The 21,966-nt window shown below is 28.5% G+C and overlaps 1 protein-coding gene across 7 annotated transcripts in view; it reads left to right on the forward strand.

Annotated features, from left to right (window-relative positions):
- LOC129968852 (FERM domain-containing protein 4A-like) overlaps nt 1–21,966 on the forward strand; it is a 199,842-nt gene that overhangs the window by 103,781 nt on the left and 74,095 nt on the right. Inside the window, exon 1 of one of the 7 annotated variants that reach the window (XM_056083149.1) lies at nt 11,734–11,863. The exons of the other annotated variants lie outside the window; for them this stretch is intronic. Coding sequence (XP_055939124.1) covers nt 11,834–11,863 — 30 coding nt within the window. The 5' untranslated portion in view covers nt 11,734–11,833. Of the gene's footprint in view, nt 1–11,733; nt 11,864–21,966 lie in introns of those variants that run through there. 7 annotated transcript variants of the gene reach the window in all.

The following is a 21,966-nucleotide window of genomic DNA, read 5'->3' on the forward strand; positions in this document are numbered from 1 at the left end:
AATTCATACTTAAACTTACATGTGTTTTTTTTGTTGTTAACATATTTTATAAAATATTTTGAAGAAACTATTGAAACTTTTCTATTGGACATAAAAATTAAGAATTCATGTTTGATGCCAATTTTTCCATAACAAAATAATTTTTAAAATTCCAAAATTATTTCATGGTAGATACGCATTTTAAATCTTATTCACCAATGATATTGTATGTTTGCTTATAAAAGTTTTACCTATATAAATACAATATTTTATATATTTGTCTCTGTAATAATCTAAAACAAATTTTTTGCCAAATTTTCATATACAATTACTTTGATCATAAAGAGTGATCTTATTAAAAATTAAAATAATGTTTATATGAATTTAAATGTTTATTATTATGGGCAGAATTGAAGAGTTTCTTGTGTTTTGAAAAATGAATAAAATGAAGCTGTTAATAATAAATTCTTTAAACCTTTCAAGAATGAATTATTAAGGACATTAATAATAAATTTAAATTGCCTGCATTATATTTTTGAAATTTCCGAGTTCAAATTTTAAAAGCTATTTCGCATAAAAGAAAAATACGACTCAAAGTTTGTAAACAAGGACTTTCTTGACATTGATGTATTTATATCGTCGAGATAACGTAATGTACATGTATGAGTTTTTAAATTTATCTGGTACAAAGATTATATGGAAGTTCATTGTTCGTTGTAGGCTGTCAGAAAAATAATTCAGGTACAGATAGGATACAATTTGAAGCATTACGGAATAAAACAAATTTTGTAATAAAATACGTTTTTACTGAAATCTACTAAGAATTATTTTAAAAGTTTTCCTTAAAAAAATGACATCCTGAATCGTTTTCATTTGAAAAATGTTTTTTACTAGTATTCGTAAAAATGTTCTTATCTTAAATATTAATGATAAAAATTATTATATTAAATACTAATGATAAAAATTATTATATTAAATATTAATAATTGTAAAAATTATTAAATGAATATTAATAACTGTAAAAATTATTAAATGAATATTAATAATTGAATACTCAAATTGCAGAAAATTTTCTAAAATTCAAAATAAATGCAGTTGAACTCAGCATGATTTATCGGTTTATTCAGATTTTCAAGCTTTTTTGGAAGTAATGATCCGTTCAATATGTCAATGAGTTCATTATAAAAATTAATTACATCATTACATAATTATATTACATCATTTTTACTGTAAATTATTATTATTAATATTACTACTACAAACTGCAAGTCATTATTATCATCTTAAATTTGCCTACAGCTTTCTTACATAAAATAAAAAAGAATAAACAGCTTTTATATTTCGTTATAACGTTTTTATTCAAACATTATCTTATTTCAGACTAATCGTTTTTAACGATCAGCTTGTTCGATTGAAATATTTGCTTTTCTGGTTTATTACACTATTAATATGATCGGATTTATGTAACATTTCATCATGTTTTTTTATAAGTCTGGAAAAGCATAAATTTCATGAAATCAGTATTCTACAAATTACTGCCCATATAAATTAAAATGTGTAGCCATGAAAACCAGCAGGAGTAGTCTCCTCCAAACTTTCTCGCATACTTTCTAATAAACTTGTCATGCCAGAGAACGCTTTGCATGGCATTGGCGTAAAATAATTATGAAATATTAACTTTTTGCGTAAATTTAGCATTTTTATAGAATCATTGGTATGGTTCCTTGGCGAGTTTTTGGCGATTAATCTGTTGCATTTAATTAATAGTGTCCGATAATTGAATTTGTGTTTTAGACCCATTCTTCTCAACAGATTGAAACAAAGATTTGATACAAAACTGCACTTGGAAGTCACAAAATCCCATACTTCATTTCATTTATTTAAATCATTGCGTCTTTGGGTTATCGCATTTACATGTTTCTCAAAATACAGATAGACAGACAGTCAACTCATTTTGTCTCAAAATTTGAAATGTGCCTAGAATATAGGCATTAAATCTGTGCACTGAATCATATCTATCCAGTTCCCTTGTTTTTGTACTTCTTGCGTTAACTTATATTCGCCCAGCTGGATAGACGGGCTTTCTCTGAATAGATTTTACTGAAAATTTGATTGAAATCTGCTAATTTGGTGTAAAGACCGCATACCAAATTTCAACTATCCAGTCCAAGCGTTTTTGAGTTATCTTTGTCACAGACAGACGAATATTTTCCAAAAATGTGTTTTTCGAACTCAGTGAGATCTAATACGTGGAGAACGTTTGAATTATTTAACGATTACTATTCTTTCTCTATACTATGCATATGTGAAAGTAAGAACGGAAGTGGAAATTGTGCTTCGGAGTTAAATTCAAAGAAAACCATTCTTTATCTTAATTATGACATTATCAAAAGCATGCGACTGGAAGATTTAATCTAATAGTGAAATGAATTTGAATTTTATCATAGCTATAAAAACAATTATTGTTACAGATTATATATCAAATTAAGTTTTAAAATTTTCTTAAAATTAGAGAAAGAACTGCTCGGAAAAAGAAACTGATATCATTGAAAAGGTAATTTTTTTTTTAAATCTTAAGATACTGTAATTGAATAGCAGTCAATAGTGTAATCGCCGAATCGTGAGATAATACTTTTAGAAGATCTAACTAAAATTGTTTGCTTGATTGCTTACTTTTTTAATTAACATCTTAATTAACTTTTGAATTGACTTTGAAATTTAATAGTGATTTTCCTCTTTAGTTTTGAAGAGCATGTGAGGCAAATTTCATTTAGATAGGACAAAGTCTGCAGATCTGCATAAAAGACATAGAAATATACCTTCATCTTTATTTATACAGTCTAGTCGCCTTTGATAACCATGTGATTTGCTTAGGATATTGATTCCATTTAAATTTTAGTAAATCTTTTGCAATTTAATAATTTCGTATCCTTGATTTCGTTAACAAATTATTTTTAAGCTTCAAACTGCCTTACGAATGCTTTCAATGTTCACCCATTAAAAAGCCATTTTTTTTTTTTTTTTTTTTTTTTTTTCCTAATTTGGGTATATTAAAAAATTTTTAGGTTTGGGATTGACTTAAGAAAAATGATTTATTTAACTTAATAGGTAAATTTATATTGATTTATAAATTAATTTGGCTAATTAATAATTAAGTAACAAATCAAGATACACAATTTTGTGTGATATGAGAAATTGAAGCACCTAAATTTCTGTATTATTGAAAACTTTGTCAGAATTTATGCTAACCTACATTGCTTCATACAAAGATCGTTGAATTTGGTTGTAAGAATACTTCGCATGGTAAAAGAAAGGGTTAACATTCGTGCAAAATTTTATGCAGATATGTACACAGATGTAAAATTTTTAAGCTATTTCTATAATTAAAAAAAAAATAAAAGAATCGGATACTGTACCTTATAAAATATAACAAACAAAGATATATTTGGAATTGAATTATTCAAATTTAGTTTGAATGGCAGTTATAATTTTAAACATTATTTTCTGTTGTAATGGAATAATATCATTCTCATAGACACGCCTCATATGCGGAACTTTTATGAGGCTTTTGATTTTTGCAATTATTGCTTTTTTTTTTCTGGAGGAGGAAAAAACGCGACATCAAGCACAATGTAGATCAGCTTGTAATTATACATTAATTGATATGCAGATTCTATTATGGGATTATGGCATCATGCAAATTGATTCCATTCTTAATTAGAATGATTCTTCTTAAGATTTTCCATGCTTGCTGGAAGAAACGATTACGAAATATTAATTTTTGATTAAGAAAATAAAGGATCCTCCAACGCAATAATAATAACAAATAAATCACTTGATTTCTGAATCGATTGCATTACCTTTAATATTAATTTTAAAGCAATTTTCTTTCTTATATAATGTTAAATATTTATTTGATGCGTTTAAATATGTTTTTAATTTCAATAACCATAAATTTCAGCTGATTTAAAAAAAATGGTTTTTAAACTGCTTCCTGTTTGGAAATCCGTAAAATTGTTTCAATTAACTGAATCTAATTTGTTATTTTGCAGACATTTGCTAGCGGATATTCTTTTTGATTAAAAGATCTCATTTGTGCTTTTCTACATACTTTTAAGATGATACTTTCTCCATTAATGTTTTTTATAAGTCATTAACTTTTTTTAGAGTCGTTTTCTAAAGATAATATCTAATAAACAAGCAATTTAAGCACACCACATTACTTACAAGTTTGTTAGTTTCTTTTAATTTGTTTCATTCTGTTTATTTGTTCTATCTTTTGATTATTTTCTTTTCCTTTGGCTTGAAATAAAAATAAATATCCGACTCGGTTTTTTTAAGTCTTTGAAAACGTATTGAGTATGAGTATGTTGAGTATGTTGGCATGGACAGTGCAGCCAAAACTCACTGTTGATTTGAAAACTGAAGCGAGAATCTTCTTTAAGTTAAAACATTTAGCCGGTGACAAAGATTATGCATAGAATATCACAGAATCATAGACAAAGAATATTTGAATATCTTACAAAAAGATATTCAAATCGTGTTAAAAAATAAAAGGTTGCTAATGCACTTATAAAATCAAAAAATCTGTCAGAAAATAATAAAAAAATTAAAAATCATAATAATTAGATTGTTTTTTAAATTTCTACGAGGGTACCTAAATTTTGAGACTAGGTAGTTTAAGACTGAATTTAGGAGGATTGCGCTGTATAATCTAGGACTTTTCATTTGATAATTTAACAGCAATGATATCATGAGACAACCCCTTCACTGATTTATTTTTTTTACTATGAAATTAGATGAAGTCTTCAATTTTGGGAATGTTTTGTTATTTTGATTCAATTGAGAATTCATATAGAATACATGAGATTTTATTTATTCTATGTAATTTTTTATAGCATTATAACAATTGTTAACAGCTTAATTATTGTTTAAAAGAGATAAATAAGATAAATCGATGCACGTATGGCATACGGGCATACCTATTAAGGGGTTAATCCTTTTCTAAAAATTACTGTGTTAAATTACTATTCTTTATTAAACCATTGACGATATTTTAGATGCTGTAGAAGTTCTGAAGATGATTTTTGGGAAATAACTTTTTAAAACTGAATTTTATTAATAAATCAGTTTTTAATCTGAACTGATTTATTATAATTAAAAAATAAGACAATTTTGGATATTTTATTTAGTATCGGATCGAATCCGGGATATTTTTCAATTCGAAAAAAATAATCTAAAATTGAAGTCTAGTCAATTTTGTGATAACGAAGTTAATAAATAGAGAATTGAATCTAAGAAGATGACTGCATATCAATAATAATAAAAAAAAGAAGATTCGCTGTTTATTTTACTGCGGAATTAGATACCGATTCGTAGAATATCTTCGACCACCAACTATCTTAGCGTGAATCTTGTTGCCTTCAAATGTTTAAGCACTTTGTTTGTTCAGATAATATTTAGATTACATTCCAACAGCTTTATGCTGTAAAAAAACTCTTTTGGTTTGAAAGAATTTCAATGATAACTTGATTCCTTTGAATTCTCATTTGGAACAAGGCCGGTGTTTACTGCGCAAAAAGTAGGACAGTTGTAAAAACTCTCATGGTTGTTAAATTCGGGTATAGTGATAAAAAGTATTTGTAATGCTTGTAAACCTGTACTATATTCTATTCGATAATTCATTTAACATATTAACTGCTTATTTAAATCGTTTAATTCTACCGCTCAATTGCCAAATCGATTAATTCCATAAAATGGAAACAGAAAGGAGAGAAAAGGGATAATATTTGTATTTAATTCTATTTAAAATATAAATTCAAATAAACATTGTAGAATATATTACTGCTGATGTTTTTTTTATTAACGGATTATGAAATAATATATCTTGGTATTCTTGGTATTTATTGCTATTATTATTAAAATTTAGACATGACTAAGGGGTTAATAGATTTTACGAGTGAATAAAGTATAAAATCAAATTCAATTTTTAAATGATTTTTTACTGAGAGAAAACTTTATTATCATATTTTTTTAAAGTTTTATTAAGTATTTCTGCATACAAATGAATATCTTTAGTCTCATCCAGCTTAATATAACGGTATAACTTATCCCTTTTTCTTAAAACATTTGCAACTAAAATAAAAAATAAAAATTCGATAATTATAAACTATATTTCTGAGGCAGTTGGAGGAAATGAGTAATTTTTTTCACTTACTTATTGTAATGAGATTACATTAACATTTTCACCATATATGCAAAGTACATATCAACACACACACACACTGTGACACATACTGCGGTGTTGTGTGTATGAAATTGGATAAATTGACTTCAGAAATAAATATTTTTTTCGATTATTAAGTGTTTTTATCTCTATTGTTTTGAATATAAAAAAATAGGAATATAAGAAGTTTTTCGATACTAAAATCCAAATAAACTTAAAAATGGGGTTAATCGATTTCACTTGTGAATAGCTTAATCAATCATTATTTTCATAATTATTTTACGAGAAACTCGATGTGTAAATAATAAATATTATTTTGCGACAAACTGGAACCAAGCTTGCTTTACGAACAATTTTATTGATAAAATTTTTGAGCTGATAAAAATATCTACAAAAATATTGAATTTGTAAAATTTGAATTGCTCTTCATGAAGTAAAAATTGTCTCTGAATCATTTAAATGCAGAAAGAGAAGTATGTTCCAAATGGATACACTTGTATCAAACATAGATGCATTACGTTTGGTTTTGTAAGTCTTTGGGGAGAAAGAGTGTTTTGGCTTTATTGATTTTAGAATCAACCAAAACAGGCAAATTTAGAAGTAACCAAATGTCCCTTCAGCTCTTTTTTCCCAGATTTCTTCATGAATTTTCTCTGTTTACCCTATTATATACTTAGTACCTGGGAGACTGAGCTCTTCTCGGCAGATTTTTTTTGTAAAATCGTAAATAAAATCCTCTCCTATGGCTCATTTAAAGTATTATAAGCGAAATCTAATTGAGTTGCAAGCGCTGGTTCGAACATCAAAAAGTTGCATGGGAGTCCGAAGCTCTAACCACTGTTCCATCTCTGATTCGTTTATGCATGTCATGTATAGCCACATGTCAATATTTAGTTATAAAAAAAATGAGTTTAATTTGTATGTGTGCAAAATCGCGTTTTTTCAGTAAAGACACCTATATAGATAAACTTAGAAAGCAAAACCTTATCTAAATATAAAAATAGATTCAAATCGTTAGAACTATTTCCGAGATGCACGAAATAAATTATATGTATAACAATTGCTCGTTTAAAGTTATTGGATAAAGTTAATCAACCTGCCAAGATAATAATTAAGTCAATGCAAGAAATAACTTCAATTTTTAAAAACTTTTATATAATTATTTTATTGCTATCAAGTGAATATTTAAAAATATTTCTTACTTTCGTACATCTTTGGATTTCAATCAGTTTCTCAGGCTATACCTCCGAGACCCACTTTCAAATATTTATATGCTCCAAATTTTGATATATCTCGGATGAAACTTCAGGAAATCAGATCTTTTAAGACAAATTAAGATATCAAACTATTGCAGCTTGTTAAAAATCGTTATTTTTAAAAAATATTTATTTCTCTAATTGGCAAATTGTATTGATTATTATTATCGAAATGTTTAGTTGCTTTGTGAACATTTACAATATTATAATACATTTTTGAATGTTTGAGTAGATCTTTCCAAATACTACTTTAACAGTTAACGCCATTTTTGAAAACGTAGGCATCAAAAAATTTCAAACGTTTTTTTTTAATTAATAAAGTTATATCTAGTTAAAGAACTATACATATACAGTATGCATCATGCACTTCAGCTATAAAATGAAAAAGCTTTTAATCTAGTGTCTGAGAAGACGTCTTCGATTCCAACTTAAAAAAAAGTGTTTAGATCCTAAAGCAGGATAAAGTCGAAAACTCATTCGTATTACGTTATTTCCTCGTCTCATAGTTCTTCGTTACTGAGAATTTACGACTGTTTAGAAGGTAACAAAAAAGACATCTTCCTCATAAGGATGACGGTGACGTAAGTAACTAGTCGTAATGAAGCCTGTTACGTTTGTCCTGCGCATGTTCTTCTGTGCGAACGCATGGGCTGAATAAGCAATGTGAGTATTTCCTTCTGTTATAATTGCATTCAGATTTAAAAAATTTTCAATTTGATATGAATTAATTATAGATAATATTATATTACAATTTTGTTTTGCCGCCATTTTTTTTTAAAAAAAATCTCATTACATAATAAATCTCTCTACTATTAAAAGTTGTAAGAATGTTTAGATGAATTTAATGAAGGGCATCACTTGAAATGCATCAAATGTGTTTCAGAATTCATTTCGCTTCTTACCCAGGGGAAAGCCATAAGACGATGTACAGATAGCTTTTAAATATCATTCGCTGTTTCGTTTATTATATATGTTGCATAAATTGACTCTTCCCAGAATATTTTTTAAAAGTAGAATTATTTTAGATAATGATTATCTAAATCTTCTACGTGATAGTGTCGAAAATCAATCTCTGTTTTTTACTTTTTCATATACGCAGTATAGAGAAAGTATAGTAATCGTCAAAAAATTCGAACGCGAGATTTTGACAAATCTCCACGTTTTAGCTCTCACTGAATTCGAAAAACACATTTTTAGAAAATGTCCATCCGTCTGTCTGTCTGGCGAATGCTTTGAGTTTGAGAGTTGAAATTTGTGTACGGTCTCTACATTAAATTTGAAAATATTGATCAAATTTTGTGTAAAATCTGTTCAGAGGAAGTCCATCTATGTGGCTCTTCGAATAACATTTAAACGATAATTACAAAATAAAGAGAGCTAAATACATAAAATTCGGCACACAGATTTAGCATCTATAGTGTAAAAACTTGCCAAAGTTTGGACCAAATCCAATTACAGGTTGACTGTCTGACGGTAATACGTAATGAAAAACACTAATGCGTTTTATATAATTTATTTAGACCAATAAAATGAACAGACGAGAAAGTACCATGTCCCAGTTACTATTTACACTTATTGGAAATAGGAAGGAAAACATTTTATTATATCCCAGGCGCTTCTTATTTTGGCTACACCAGTTCTTTCCTGTAGCATTTTATTTCATACTTAAAAATTTGATATCTTTTTTTTTGTAGAGCCTATTTAATTGACAAATTATTCATTTGTATGGCAACAGTTTGTATTTACTTTGGTACTTTTCAATAAGGTCTGAAATTTCTTCTATGTAGAAAATTTGCCTAACAAAGCAAATTTATTGGGTAATAAATGGAATTGTGTAGACAATTAAAGTAGACAGTGTAATTTGCCATTTCTATCTATTGATGACTCTGAAATAGATAAGTTCCTTATGATAAGTATTCCGAAACTTCATTATTGTTATCTGGATTGAATACAAATCGCTTTTATTCAAGTAAAACTCTCAACCTTACGTAACATTGTTGCCTCGGCTTGTAAGAAAGATAGTTAACTACTTATTTGCTCCAACTTGAAGGGCGTTTAAAATTTCAATTTTCTGCCAGCAAACAGAAGAAACTGGTTTTGATAATGCCACTATGTTTGTGCAAACTCAGTAAAATCGCATGACACAGTGTTTAAAATATTCTGCTGCCTCTTTTATGGGATTTTGGTTTTTTTTCACACCTACATACATCGAACGGGTGTTTTCCACAAAAACCTCTTCTCTCCCCATTCCATTAAGACACCATTAGTTGATATGGGTGGCAGCTGTGTCAATACACACAGGGCTGGGTGTTTACGTTTGGATGCTGATGACTCAGCGAAACAGCAAAGGGTGAAAGGGATAGTGCCTTGTCTAGCTGTAAAAGCTCTAGTCCTCTATTTGGCCTTCAGTGAGAAGGTCTCTGGAGTAATTAAATTTTAACTGAAGCATCGTGGAATTACGGTAACTGGGGTGTAAGTCTTCTTGGCGCTTTGGGAAAATGGAGCAGCTCTCAGAAGATGCATTCAGTTAGAGAGAGGTGACTTTTCAGTTTATAAGTGATGCCAAAATATTTTTCAAGGGATTGCAATTAAAAAAAGATACTTTACTCTTAAATACTCTAAATTTTTTATTTCAAATCCACATATGAAGTATGTTGCATTTCAGAAAATTAAATAATCAGTGTATGATATAAATTCCTTGTAGATTTGCCAATAGAAAATAATGGTGATGCTTATCCAATAGATAAAAATATACTTCCTCGTACACGCTTCCATTCGCACTTGGTCAGTTCGAATATCAAATAAGATGTGCAATAAATTAGCTGCAGATTCATCGTATTTTGCATGTAATGATTATTAATAATTAATAACTCTTTATAAAACTTTTCTTCTGAATAACATTTTTTAAAAAATTGCCCTAAATTATTCTATCTTTTATTCGAAAAACGACCTTTAACAAAAGAAAATTAATATTCAGTAAAATGTTTTTGTATAGACAACAAGAATTGAAACCTAAATTCAGAAACATTCAATCAGAAATGCAGAAAAAAAGAGGAAAATTTCGGAATGAAAGCGGAATTTGAATTGGAGTGTCTTAAACGAAATGACCAGTTCTCCAAGCTTGATCTGCTCTCATTGCAGTACCAGTGCTTCTAAATTAAAAGAGAGAAAAGGGTTGTTTCTTTCTTTAAAAAAAAATCAGCTGATAAGTTGTATACACAGTCAATTTTTCATGGATTGTTCGCCGTGACCTGCTTTTCCCTTGTTTGTAAATTCGTCTCTTGTCTTATTTTTGCGTTTTTATTGCTCTCTTCCATTTTTATTGATCCAGAGACCTTCTTCAGAACGACAAAGAAAATTGAACTCTGTGAGTGAAAAAATGAGCAAATTCATTAAAATAAAGAAAAATTAACGTATTAGAATTAAATTCATAGCCGCCTCTGCTTTATAACTTTCCATACTGCATATACATATTAAGTTATGATAGAATTTCTTTCCTTTTCTGTGAGCACTGGTACATATTTTATGCAGCGGAATTTTTCTCGTTGAACAGAAAATTGATACAGATTCACTGCAGTAGAATTTCTTTCTTTGAAAACCAATTGGTATAAATTCTGTATACCTGGTCGTTTTTCTTGTTAGTTGGGATTGATACAGATTCTGTATAGTAGTATTTTTTAAAGCCAATAACTGCTCAGAGCTCATCTGTGTGTCATCTAATGTCCTCCCGCTGGTGTGGTATGGAGGGTGTGTGTGTGTGCCAGCTCAGGTGTCGTCCTCTTCATCTGACCGTGATTCAAAATTACGAGGTCCGTCCCAAAATAGCCCTTCTGTTGCTTTAAAACTGGACGTTAATAAAACTAAACCAAACTAAGCCTTAACATAAATCATAGGCATGATTGTTAAGAAAATAGACTCAAACTGATTTAGTTTTTCACTGATAAGTGATTACACAGATATAAAAAGAACTAAGATAAGAACTTAAACTAATAAGAATCAAAACTTAACAGTTTTTAGGCTTAGCAAGAGTCTTTAATAGATTATTTAATAAACATCCTTAATAGATGCCTTGCCTTCCTCACTTAATTGCGATAAAAGAAAACTAGGCCGGATAGTACAGAAGACGGATACTCAGTAGTGTACTGTATATATATTTTCAAAATTAAGATAAATAGTAAATGAAAATAAACACATTATATGAATAAGAAAGCTAATTCGATTTTCGCAGATAAGCATTTGATCCGAGAAAACTAACGTCTATTTCCTAATCTTGTTGGTCTTGCCTCGTACTGCTGTAATCATGCTGCTTCTTAGCGATAAAGAGAAAGGATCAGAAAGCGCAAACACGTTCTGATAGAAGTTCCGCAAACCGATGAAGGGAAGAACATTTCGATCTTCGGGCGTAAGTCGTTTCTGTTTCTTCCATTTACTTCCATTTTAATGCGTATTAAAATGACTTGGCAGAAAGGTAGTTTCCAAATTAAGAGCAAAATTTTGTAGTGAACACAAAAATTGCTGAATTTATAAAAACAATCATGCCCATTTGACCTCAAAAAATTATTTTAAAAATCAAATTTTTTTTAATTGTTTGCTTGTTACATTAATGATAGAAAGTTAATGCTTTTTCAACTGGATAATTTTTATGAGTAAAAAAATTAGTTTAGATATTGTTGGCCTTTTACTATAAATCACCTGTATATTACATTAGCTTTTATATAATAATTGTTTTTATTTTCGCTGAGAATTTCTCGTCAGTGTATGAAAAATATTTATAATATGCATATAAATATTTTTATTCCATTTCAATTAAATATAAAATACAGCAGTTTTACTAAACTTTTAGTGAGTTTTTATAGTGAGAATTAGACAACGTTTTTTTCAAAATTTATTTTGTTTATTACTGAATTTTATTTTATAAAATTTGTCAGTTGAAATTTGATTCTGATTATTTCATGCTTGATTAATTAAAAAATTCTGGACTTTTCAAGAATTAGAAATATTAGAATAAACTTTAATACGGTTTTGCTTAATTCGACATGTTTCATGTTTATGAATATGGAATTTTGTTTTATATAATTTTTATTTACTTACTATAGTCCTTACTTTTCTGTTTATGTGTATTGATTAATATACTAGGCTTCTAAATTTTTGTGCTGCTGTGCGATTTTAAAAATAACACAGTTTTATCAGCTAATCAATTAAATTTCGTAGCATTTTAATTACAAATGAGAAATACAATTAATTTTTCAATTTTCATTTGAAAAATTAATTTCAAATGAGAATCTATTAGTAAAGTTGAAAAAAATATTTTTAAACTGCTTAATGTCTGTAATAATATATCATAGAAATATATGGCTCTAAAAAAAGAAAAAAAAAAGAGTATGACAAAGATTATAAAAATTCTTTTATTAATACAATAAAAAAAATCTTTTTTGGAAAATCTGGATGTCATAAAATGGTCTTTTTAAAAAAAAATGAAATTCTTAAAACAAAACCCCGAGAAAACGTAAGTCCCGATGAACATTAGATAGAAGAAAATTCCTTAGCAGACATTAAAAATCAAAATAATTTTATAAATATAATTAAAATTCCAATTTAATCTCAGTATTTCTATCAATGATTTTATGGTTCTATTTTGATATTCATATTTTTATTGAAAAAAATATTTTCTAATTTTTTAAATAGACTTCTAATAAAGTGTTTTAAAAAACTTTTTGTTTAGATTTGTTACCAATCGTCTGCTTCTCTTGCGAATTAGAATACCCGAATTTCCACTTAGTATAAGTATACTTTTGTTGTTATTATTAACAAAAAATTGAATATATCTCACAAAAGTAATTCAACGTTCCCAAAACCTTTTCAAAATGACCTTGAACCAGGGTTTCTATGGTAATGAAACCATCAAGAGACTCCTGAATAGCCCCTTTCGTTCTTTTTTTTCGGGTTGTTTAACTCTTTCTCATCTGACCGTCGCAATGTCACGCATGCTTATATTCAGGCACAAGGGGATTCGCCAAACCGTCATAAATGTAAAGGAAAATTTTCCTGTGACTGACTGCGGGGTGAGTCAGATATGCTATGTTGGACTTCGATTGTTTTGGGTTCTTTACCGCGCTCGTGGAAAGAATGGAACGCTGATCTTGTGATGATAGATGAAGATTGTTTTCGAAATTGAAACACTCATTAGAGGAGGGAGTGTATATATGGACAAGTTAGAAGTAGCCAGACGTCTCCTATTAGGCGGGTCAGCACACATGTTAGATTCTTGGTTTTGAATTTTATAAAGTTCTAACATTAGTCTAATATTGAAAGTGGTATTGGTTAAAAAATAGTCCAATTTTTTTTTACGATGTTTAGAATGTTATGTCATGTTGGTAAAGAGTATGTTATAGTACCTCTATAGTGTTGTTCGACAATCTGATAATAGTGCAATATCGTGAAAATAAGTAAAAATATATTATAAACATTTTATGCTTATATTGGGTGTCCCAAAATTAATGCAAGATTTGAATTTGCCACCATTCGTGCAAAGTAGTGGTAACCCTATTAAAAAAAACCATTTGACTTTAGGGTTAATAAAAAAAGGAGACGATGCGATGATCCGATTTTTTGCGATATTCCGAATATTATGACCTCTTAATAAACAATATTATACAATATCTCTGCAATGTGGTTTCGACAATCTGTTAATTGTACAATATCGCGAAGATAAGTAACAATATACTATAAACATCTTATGCTTATAAGGGTGTCCCAAAATTAACGCAAGATTTGAATTTAAATTCGGGCAGTAAAATGTTGGCAACCTTATTAAAAAACCAATAGACAGCTGATAGTTTAGAGTCAATAAAAAAGGAGCGTTACACGATAGAACAACGTGTTTCATTGCTGAACAGTATTTGAAACATAATTAAAGTCTGGCGACCACAATTCGAAAGTTGGAGAATTGGCCCACTAGATCGTGGGATTTAACATATTGGATTTCTTTTTGTGGTTTTGTTTGATGTTGAAGGTCTATGCCAACAAGCCCACAAGACGCGTGCATTGAAAGAGGAAATTCAACCCTTCATCGAAGAAATTCAACCACATATATGCAAAATTTTGACAAAAGAGTGCGTATGTGCCAGCAAAACCGTGGAGGCCATTTCTCTGTGTGTTATTCCATTCATACCCCTATTCTGTATACTTTTCGATTAAATAAAAATATAATAATTTAAAGAAAATAACTGTTTCTTTTATTTAAATCAAATCTTGCGTTAACGCTTCATTTTTACTAACCCTAAACTATCAGCTGCCAAATGGGGTTTTTTTAAATAGGGTTGCCAACACTTTGTTGCACTAATGATGCAAATTCAAATCTTGCGTTAATTTTGGAGCACCCTTTACAATATCTGTACTATGTTGTTCAACAATCTGATAATTATACAATATCGCGAAGATAAGTAACAATATATTGTAAAAATCTTATGCTTATAGAATAGTCATCTTATTTCAGCGAATAATCGTAATTTTATATTCATTATTTCTTTGAATACTATTAAAATTTAGGTATTATTTTTAATATTAATCATTAAGTGACTTGATGTCACTAATTTAGTTGATAAGAAACACAATTAATAATTTTTGAAACTATAAAGGTTGCTATTGACATTATTAAAAGCCATGTGAGTTCAATGCAATTGTTATGACAGTGCAATTCGAATTCTTGAATCATTTGTGTTGCCGACAATATAGGGATAAATCATTTTTTAAATTTATTTTCATTCTTATCAAAATTAGAGAATAACGTGATGAATTGTTGATCTCATTTTACACACGTTTTGAATTTAGATAATTTTTTTACAATTGATAGTTTAAATTTTAAATTATGAATAATTTAATAATAATAAATAGATAAATTTTTGATTCATTAAAACCCATTGAGAAATCGACTCATGATATTATATCTCGTAATAATTAACTATGAAGCTAATTAAGTAAAAAAGAAAGTGCTATTGTTTAACCCTTTCTAGGGCCGTGGGAAGTATGATTCCCACCAAATTTATCAATATTTGCATGAATTTATGTAGGTTGGCATAAGTTTTGACAATTTTTTTAGAAAGACAGAAAATTAGATGCTTCAGTTCTTTATCTTACACAAAATGATGTGTCTTGATGTGTTACTTAATTATTAATTAACCAAATTAATTAATCAAATTAAATTTATCTAATAAGCTAAATGAATCGATTTTCTTATTCTAATTTCAAGCCTAAAAATATTTTAACATAATATGACTAGAAAAAAATGGCCCTTTAAAGGGTTAAATTATTAATAAATTTTTTTATGTGATTCATATAAGTTTTTTTTTTCTTTTCTTGGGATCATACATCTTCTTTAAAGCTTAGAAATTTTTATATTATATTAACTTGATTGATATTAACAGTTTTCATTCAAAGATTAACCGCAAGTCAAAATTACCAGTTTGACTTGTTTTACCCATTATGTTATTTCGAAATAAGTCATTCGACAAACTAATTTAAAGTGACTTATGAGTCAAGGAAATGTGGAAACTCTCCATGCAAGCGAAATTAATTAATGCTTAGTATTTTCACTTTGTTGCGGCTTTAATATTATTAATATGTAGATTATAAGAGTTAATCATTTGTCTACAGTATGAAATGATTTTATCAATTAGCATTTGCAATTAACCTCCAACTGTATGCTATGTGATTATCGCATTCAATCTAGTACCTGCTAAAAGTACCTTTTGTCGATTTAAATGTTTTTCTATTTGTTTCATACATATATTTTTAAAATATTGTATTATTTTTTATATCTAAATGCATAAAACATTCTGTCGCTTGTGAACCAGGATTAATTATCTTTTAATAAATACTAAGTGGTAATAGCCTGGATGTTGTTTAATGTCTTTTTTTGGATAAATAGTTCACGCGAATAGTTTGTATCCTTTTAATATGAAATCTGAGACACTTTATTCCATTTTACTTCTTTTTATTTCGACGACAGCATTGCTCCAGTTTTCATCATCATAACGAAGAACGGTCTTGTTTAATCAGATAATCTGAACCAGTTGTAATCTCAGCTGCTACCAGCTATTATTCAATGAAGTCATCGAAACATCGACCCAACCCCAGAAAAAAGAACCGCTTTTGACCTCCACGCGTTTTACCGTAGTCTGAATTGGAAAAAGAAATCTGAGTAAAACAATAAAAATAGTGCTCTTCTGAAAGAGGAGGGCGTCAAGCTTCTGTTTCTCAATGGCAGCTCTCATCTTCTCTGTTACGTCCGCTTAATAAAGTGCCACTTGCCAAACCACGCTGGTAACTTTGGTTTCAGTGCTTATTGCATCAGAGCGCATGATCAAAAGATTTGGCCGCCATTTAATGGAAGTGATTTATTTATTTATTTTATAAAAGAAATGATTCAAATAGAGCTGTAGTAGTTTTAGTGATTCTTTTTCTTGTAGATAATACATAATTATTGACAGTTACATAAGTGTTGAATTTCTCTGCTTTTATTAAACTCTTCTTATACAATTTTATGCCTGAATCCTGCGTTTAATTACAGAATTTTTGATATTATAGTCTATAGTTATGTAACATTTAATCTATACTAATAATAAAGATGATTGCTTGTCTTGACGTACGTCAGACCATTTGATCTATATAGCTACCGAATTTGGACACATATATATACTTTGAAGCAGCTTTTATTGAAATTTTATTTAATTAAAAATTAAGCTAAATTTTGTCGCTTTTTCACAATGACGTCCAAAAATATTAAATTATTTCATTGTAAACAAGATTGGGGAAATTAGAATAGCAGCCTTTTTTAAATATTCGCTTTATCAGTATTATTTACAAATAATAGTAATAACTCTTGTGAAAAATAAATACACGATGAGCTCTATCATAATATTAAATTAGAAAAGAATACCTCTCTAAATAAAATTGTAAGTCATTCGAACTATAGAAAATAAAATAACTTTTATGATTATTAATGCTGATTTAATTTATAAGATGTAAACCGTGTTTGTTGCTTTGTGAATCAAGTATATGAGAACTGCCTTTCATGTCTTAATTAAATAACTTAATCGATTGATCTAGTTAGAGATCTAGATTTGTTGAGCTACTTGAAGCTACTTGAAATTTGAAGAGCTAAGCCGAATAAACTTCTTATGTTTTCTTGCCAATTTTGTATCTAATTCAATCGTTGTAATATTTCTTTTAGTTTCTTCTTGTACGGCGCTATGTCTTTTGGATGAAACTCCCCTTTTCAAGCACGAATTATCTCTCCATTACTGCCCTGCACTGGAACAAACTTGTCCAGATAATGTCTCTCGATAAAGCTAAGCAAGCTAGGAGGAGAACGAAATCTCTGAGAGTTCTAATAAATCGTAATCTGTACCATTATCATCCATAAAGATACTCCATGGGAGAAAATAAAAAAAATAAAAAAAACCTCATCTTGTGCTGGATGGTTGGCAGCTGGAACGAGAATCGAGATCTCCACTTGGCGATTTGCCAGTTTTGGAGCCTCTTGAGTGATGGTCGGAATACATCCTTAGGGGAAAAGGTAGTTTGGGAATAGGATGATAAAGATGAAGTGATCCAGTGACTAATACTGCTTGTGTTGTCTGGAATAAGAATGCTTGGGAAAACCGAGTTACTGCTGAGGAACATGATAAATAAATTCAGGAGGCTCTTGAACGTGGGTAGATAAACTGAAAGCGTCATTAACGCTTTTAATTTTTTTAGTGTACTAGTAAACCAGCAGTAAAAATAATAATCTAGGTAATGCATAAAATATGTAAGCAATAAATTCATACGTTTCTCATTTTTGCCATCAATTATGACATGTGCTGGTGCAAGTTTTTTGAATATTCGCCGTCATGTTGCAGCACAGAAACAATTTTCATACACTTTCAATTAAAACAAAAATCGTGAGAACATTGCTGTACCTTGTGCCATGGCAATCGAACATAATTATTTGAATAATAAATAATTTTAGATGTTGAACTTTAAAAGATTATTCGCTTTTGAATTTCAATTGTAGAAAAATTTCCGTACAGTTTTGTATCTTTAATCAAATAACATTGCAAAAAATATTTCCTTCTTTGTCGATTTTCTGTTCGGAATTTTTCTTTTAAAATATTTGCTGTCAAGTTCTGTTTCTTATATTAATTTTTAATTCAGAGGGTAAACTGGTTCAAAACGTAAGATAAGTTATTTGTATTTTAATCACATGATTTTTAATCAGTATTGACTAGTTGCCGAAACATTTCGTTCTTTTAAATTTTAGAAATTTTCAAGATAAAAGTATTTTGTTCCTTTTCACAATACTTTCATTTTTGATGTGGTATTTTTATATTGTTAATTTAAAGCCATCAAGGTATGTAGACATTATGTAAAATATATTTAAATATATAAATTAAATAATATGTAAATATAAATATATATAATAATATAAATAATAATAATAATAATATAAATATATATATATATATATATATATATATATATATATATATATATATATAAATTAAATAATATAAATTCATATTATATAAATTAAATATTTTAATTAAAGGATAAATTTTTAGTAGTATAATATGATTTTCGTATATATATTTGTGATGATATGTCTTAATCTAATTTAAATCCTAATTAATTCCTTCATTTTTATCTTAATTTAGCCCATATTAACTTCATTCTAAAATGTTCTCTTATTTCCTGATCCAATTCTCACTTTTTATTTAATTATTTTTAACACGCGCTCTAGAAAACTGATGATTTCCACGTTTTTTTTACTCACCGATTGAAGGGATAAATATCCCTAATGCTTACAACATTCTTTTAAAGTTATCTAAGATTCCTTTTCCTAAGTCTACACGCGTTAAACAAATCCTTATCAAAACATCGTTGTAAAATCACTGAAGTGAGATATTTCTGTCTCTTTAGCTCTTGTGTCGTGATCTAGACTGGCATATTTCTTATGATCGTTAATTTCTTCTACAAATTATGTCTCCTGTGATGAAACAAATCGAATTTAAAATTCCAAAAGTTTCTTCTATTCGACCATGCAACGGCTGCAAATATGTTTACATATATATATTCCAATAAATTATATATCAAATTTTCCAATAAAAGAACATTCCCAAAATTGTTTGATTGGAACTTCGCAGGATGGCTGCCACATGAATTCTCAAAATATGAATTTCAAAGTATATTTTTCCTATTTCAAAGTAAAAGTCAAAATTTGTATTGATTGCAAATTTATAAATTAAATATTGACCCAAATTTAAACCAAAGTATTCATTTCCGGAAGATTTTGTCAATTATACCATCACGAATTCGTCGTATGTTTCATTTCGTGAGTCGTGATTCACTTTCGATTCCTCTATTGACTCTACATTCTGTAACATAACTGAACAATGACAAGTTCGGCGAATGCCTCTCTTGTTGGACGAAGCAACCTTCCTAAATCTATTGTTCGAACAAACACTAGATGCGACGTCAATTCTCTTCGGATATTCTTACGTAAAAGAAACTCCATGGTTCCTATCTCTCTGCTTCGGGTTTTATCTACAGGAGAATGTGATGATAGTATTTTTTTTATCATTTCCCCCCTCAATTTTGTTTTTTGTTCTCTTCTCTGCATTATGAATCAAAGCGCTGGGTGGAGATGAGAGTCAGCCATCGGAACCACAAAGGATTTCGATGGACATGTGGATTATTGTGGCAGGTGACCTAACTTGTATCTTTATTTATTTGTTCTTTTAAATTCCATTGTTCGTTAGATGTGTGTGGAATTTCATTGCAGTTTGAAAAAGTTTCATATCAGTCTGGTGAAGTAAACGCATGGCTTACCAGGGCATTAAAAGGCCCTCTATCACTTTCAACAGCGAGTTCAATTACTTTCCGTCCTCTTTCAGCTAGAATTGTTTCTGTGATCTCAATTTTTACAACGGTAAATTCAACAAACACCGCGATATGATTACTACATACCAAAATATAAATATGTTTAATGTATTATAGAAAATCAATCAATTAAGAATTAATATATTAAGAAGAAGTTTGAGATATGAAGCTGATATTTCCTTATTTAATTTTGAATTTTAATGTAAAAATACATGTTATATCGTCTCTCTCTGTGTGTGATAAATTTAAATTATACGATTTGTTAAAATTTCTTGTTTTCTAACCAATTAAACTTTCATTTTAACTTCTGAATTGCGCTAGGTTTTGGCATTTTCGCGCTTCTTTTCTCCAACTTCTATAACTTAACAACTGTCCTGCAGTATCACATGAAAATTTTACGGTGAAAATAAATTCTTGCATAGTTATATTTTATTCAATTCCCGTTTTGATTGTGTATAAGCTATAAAAGCTTTTCAAATATATATATATATATATATATATATATATATATATATATATATATATATATATATATATATATATATATAATGATATTTTAACTCTAATTTCAATTTAATTAATTTTCATAATAACTTCATCTTAATTTAGCCCATAGTAACTTCATTCTAAAATATTCTCTTATTTCGTGATCCAATTCTACTGTCTCTACTTAATTAATTCAAGAGAAGCTTTGTTAAATTGTTGAATCAGCTAAAATCTAACTTTCCCACACTACGCGTGAAGAGATAACATACCGCTGATCAAGCAAATTCTTTTTTAAAATCTCCCTTTGTTTCCCCTACCTTTTCGGCGCCTGTAATGAAAATCCCTATCGAAATCTCATAATACATTAGCACTGTGAAGAAATGTTTTCCCTATCAAAATCATAGGTTATATAAGACCAGGGATAAAATGTCCGAGAGCTCTTCCCTCATTCCTTTCTGTGTCGTTCTGTGTGCTCGTCGCTTGTACATATGCTTCCTTCTTCAAAATGAATAAAACGACGTCACGAAATTAAAAGTATCTTCATTGTCTTCAAACTGCATCATGCTTCACAACAAATAATATTATATATATATATATATATATATATATATATATATATATATATATATTGTCTGCTGATTTGAGAGTGTGGCTCGAATGTCAGCCTTTGTTTTAACAAAAACGCCTTTAAAAGCTGTGAAAAAGGAAATTTTTGCTTAATAATGAAGAATTTTTGATTTAAAGTCGATGACTACGTTAAAAAGTCGATTTTTTGCGAAATTATGATTTTTTTTAAATTTCATATTTTTAATGTTTTGCGAAATTATGATTTTTTTTATTTCATATTTTTAATGTTTGAACAGATTATTATAAAAAAACTGTTAGAATTTTGTTTTTATGTCTATTTTTTGGAAAATACACTGATTTTTATATTTGTATTAACTTACGTTTTAATGCTATTTTACATCTTTAGATGCTATTTTCTCAGATACAGAATATGATAGAATTTACTTACGGAAAACCTCATAAATTAAAATCTAATGCATTTCTTCAAAGTTGTTATAATAATTTCTGAATATTTTCTGCAGTTTTTGAACT

This window comes from Argiope bruennichi, chromosome 5, assembly GCF_947563725.1.
Source record: "Argiope bruennichi chromosome 5, qqArgBrue1.1, whole genome shotgun sequence".
Classification (NCBI taxonomy): domain Eukaryota; kingdom Metazoa; phylum Arthropoda; class Arachnida; order Araneae; family Araneidae; genus Argiope; species Argiope bruennichi.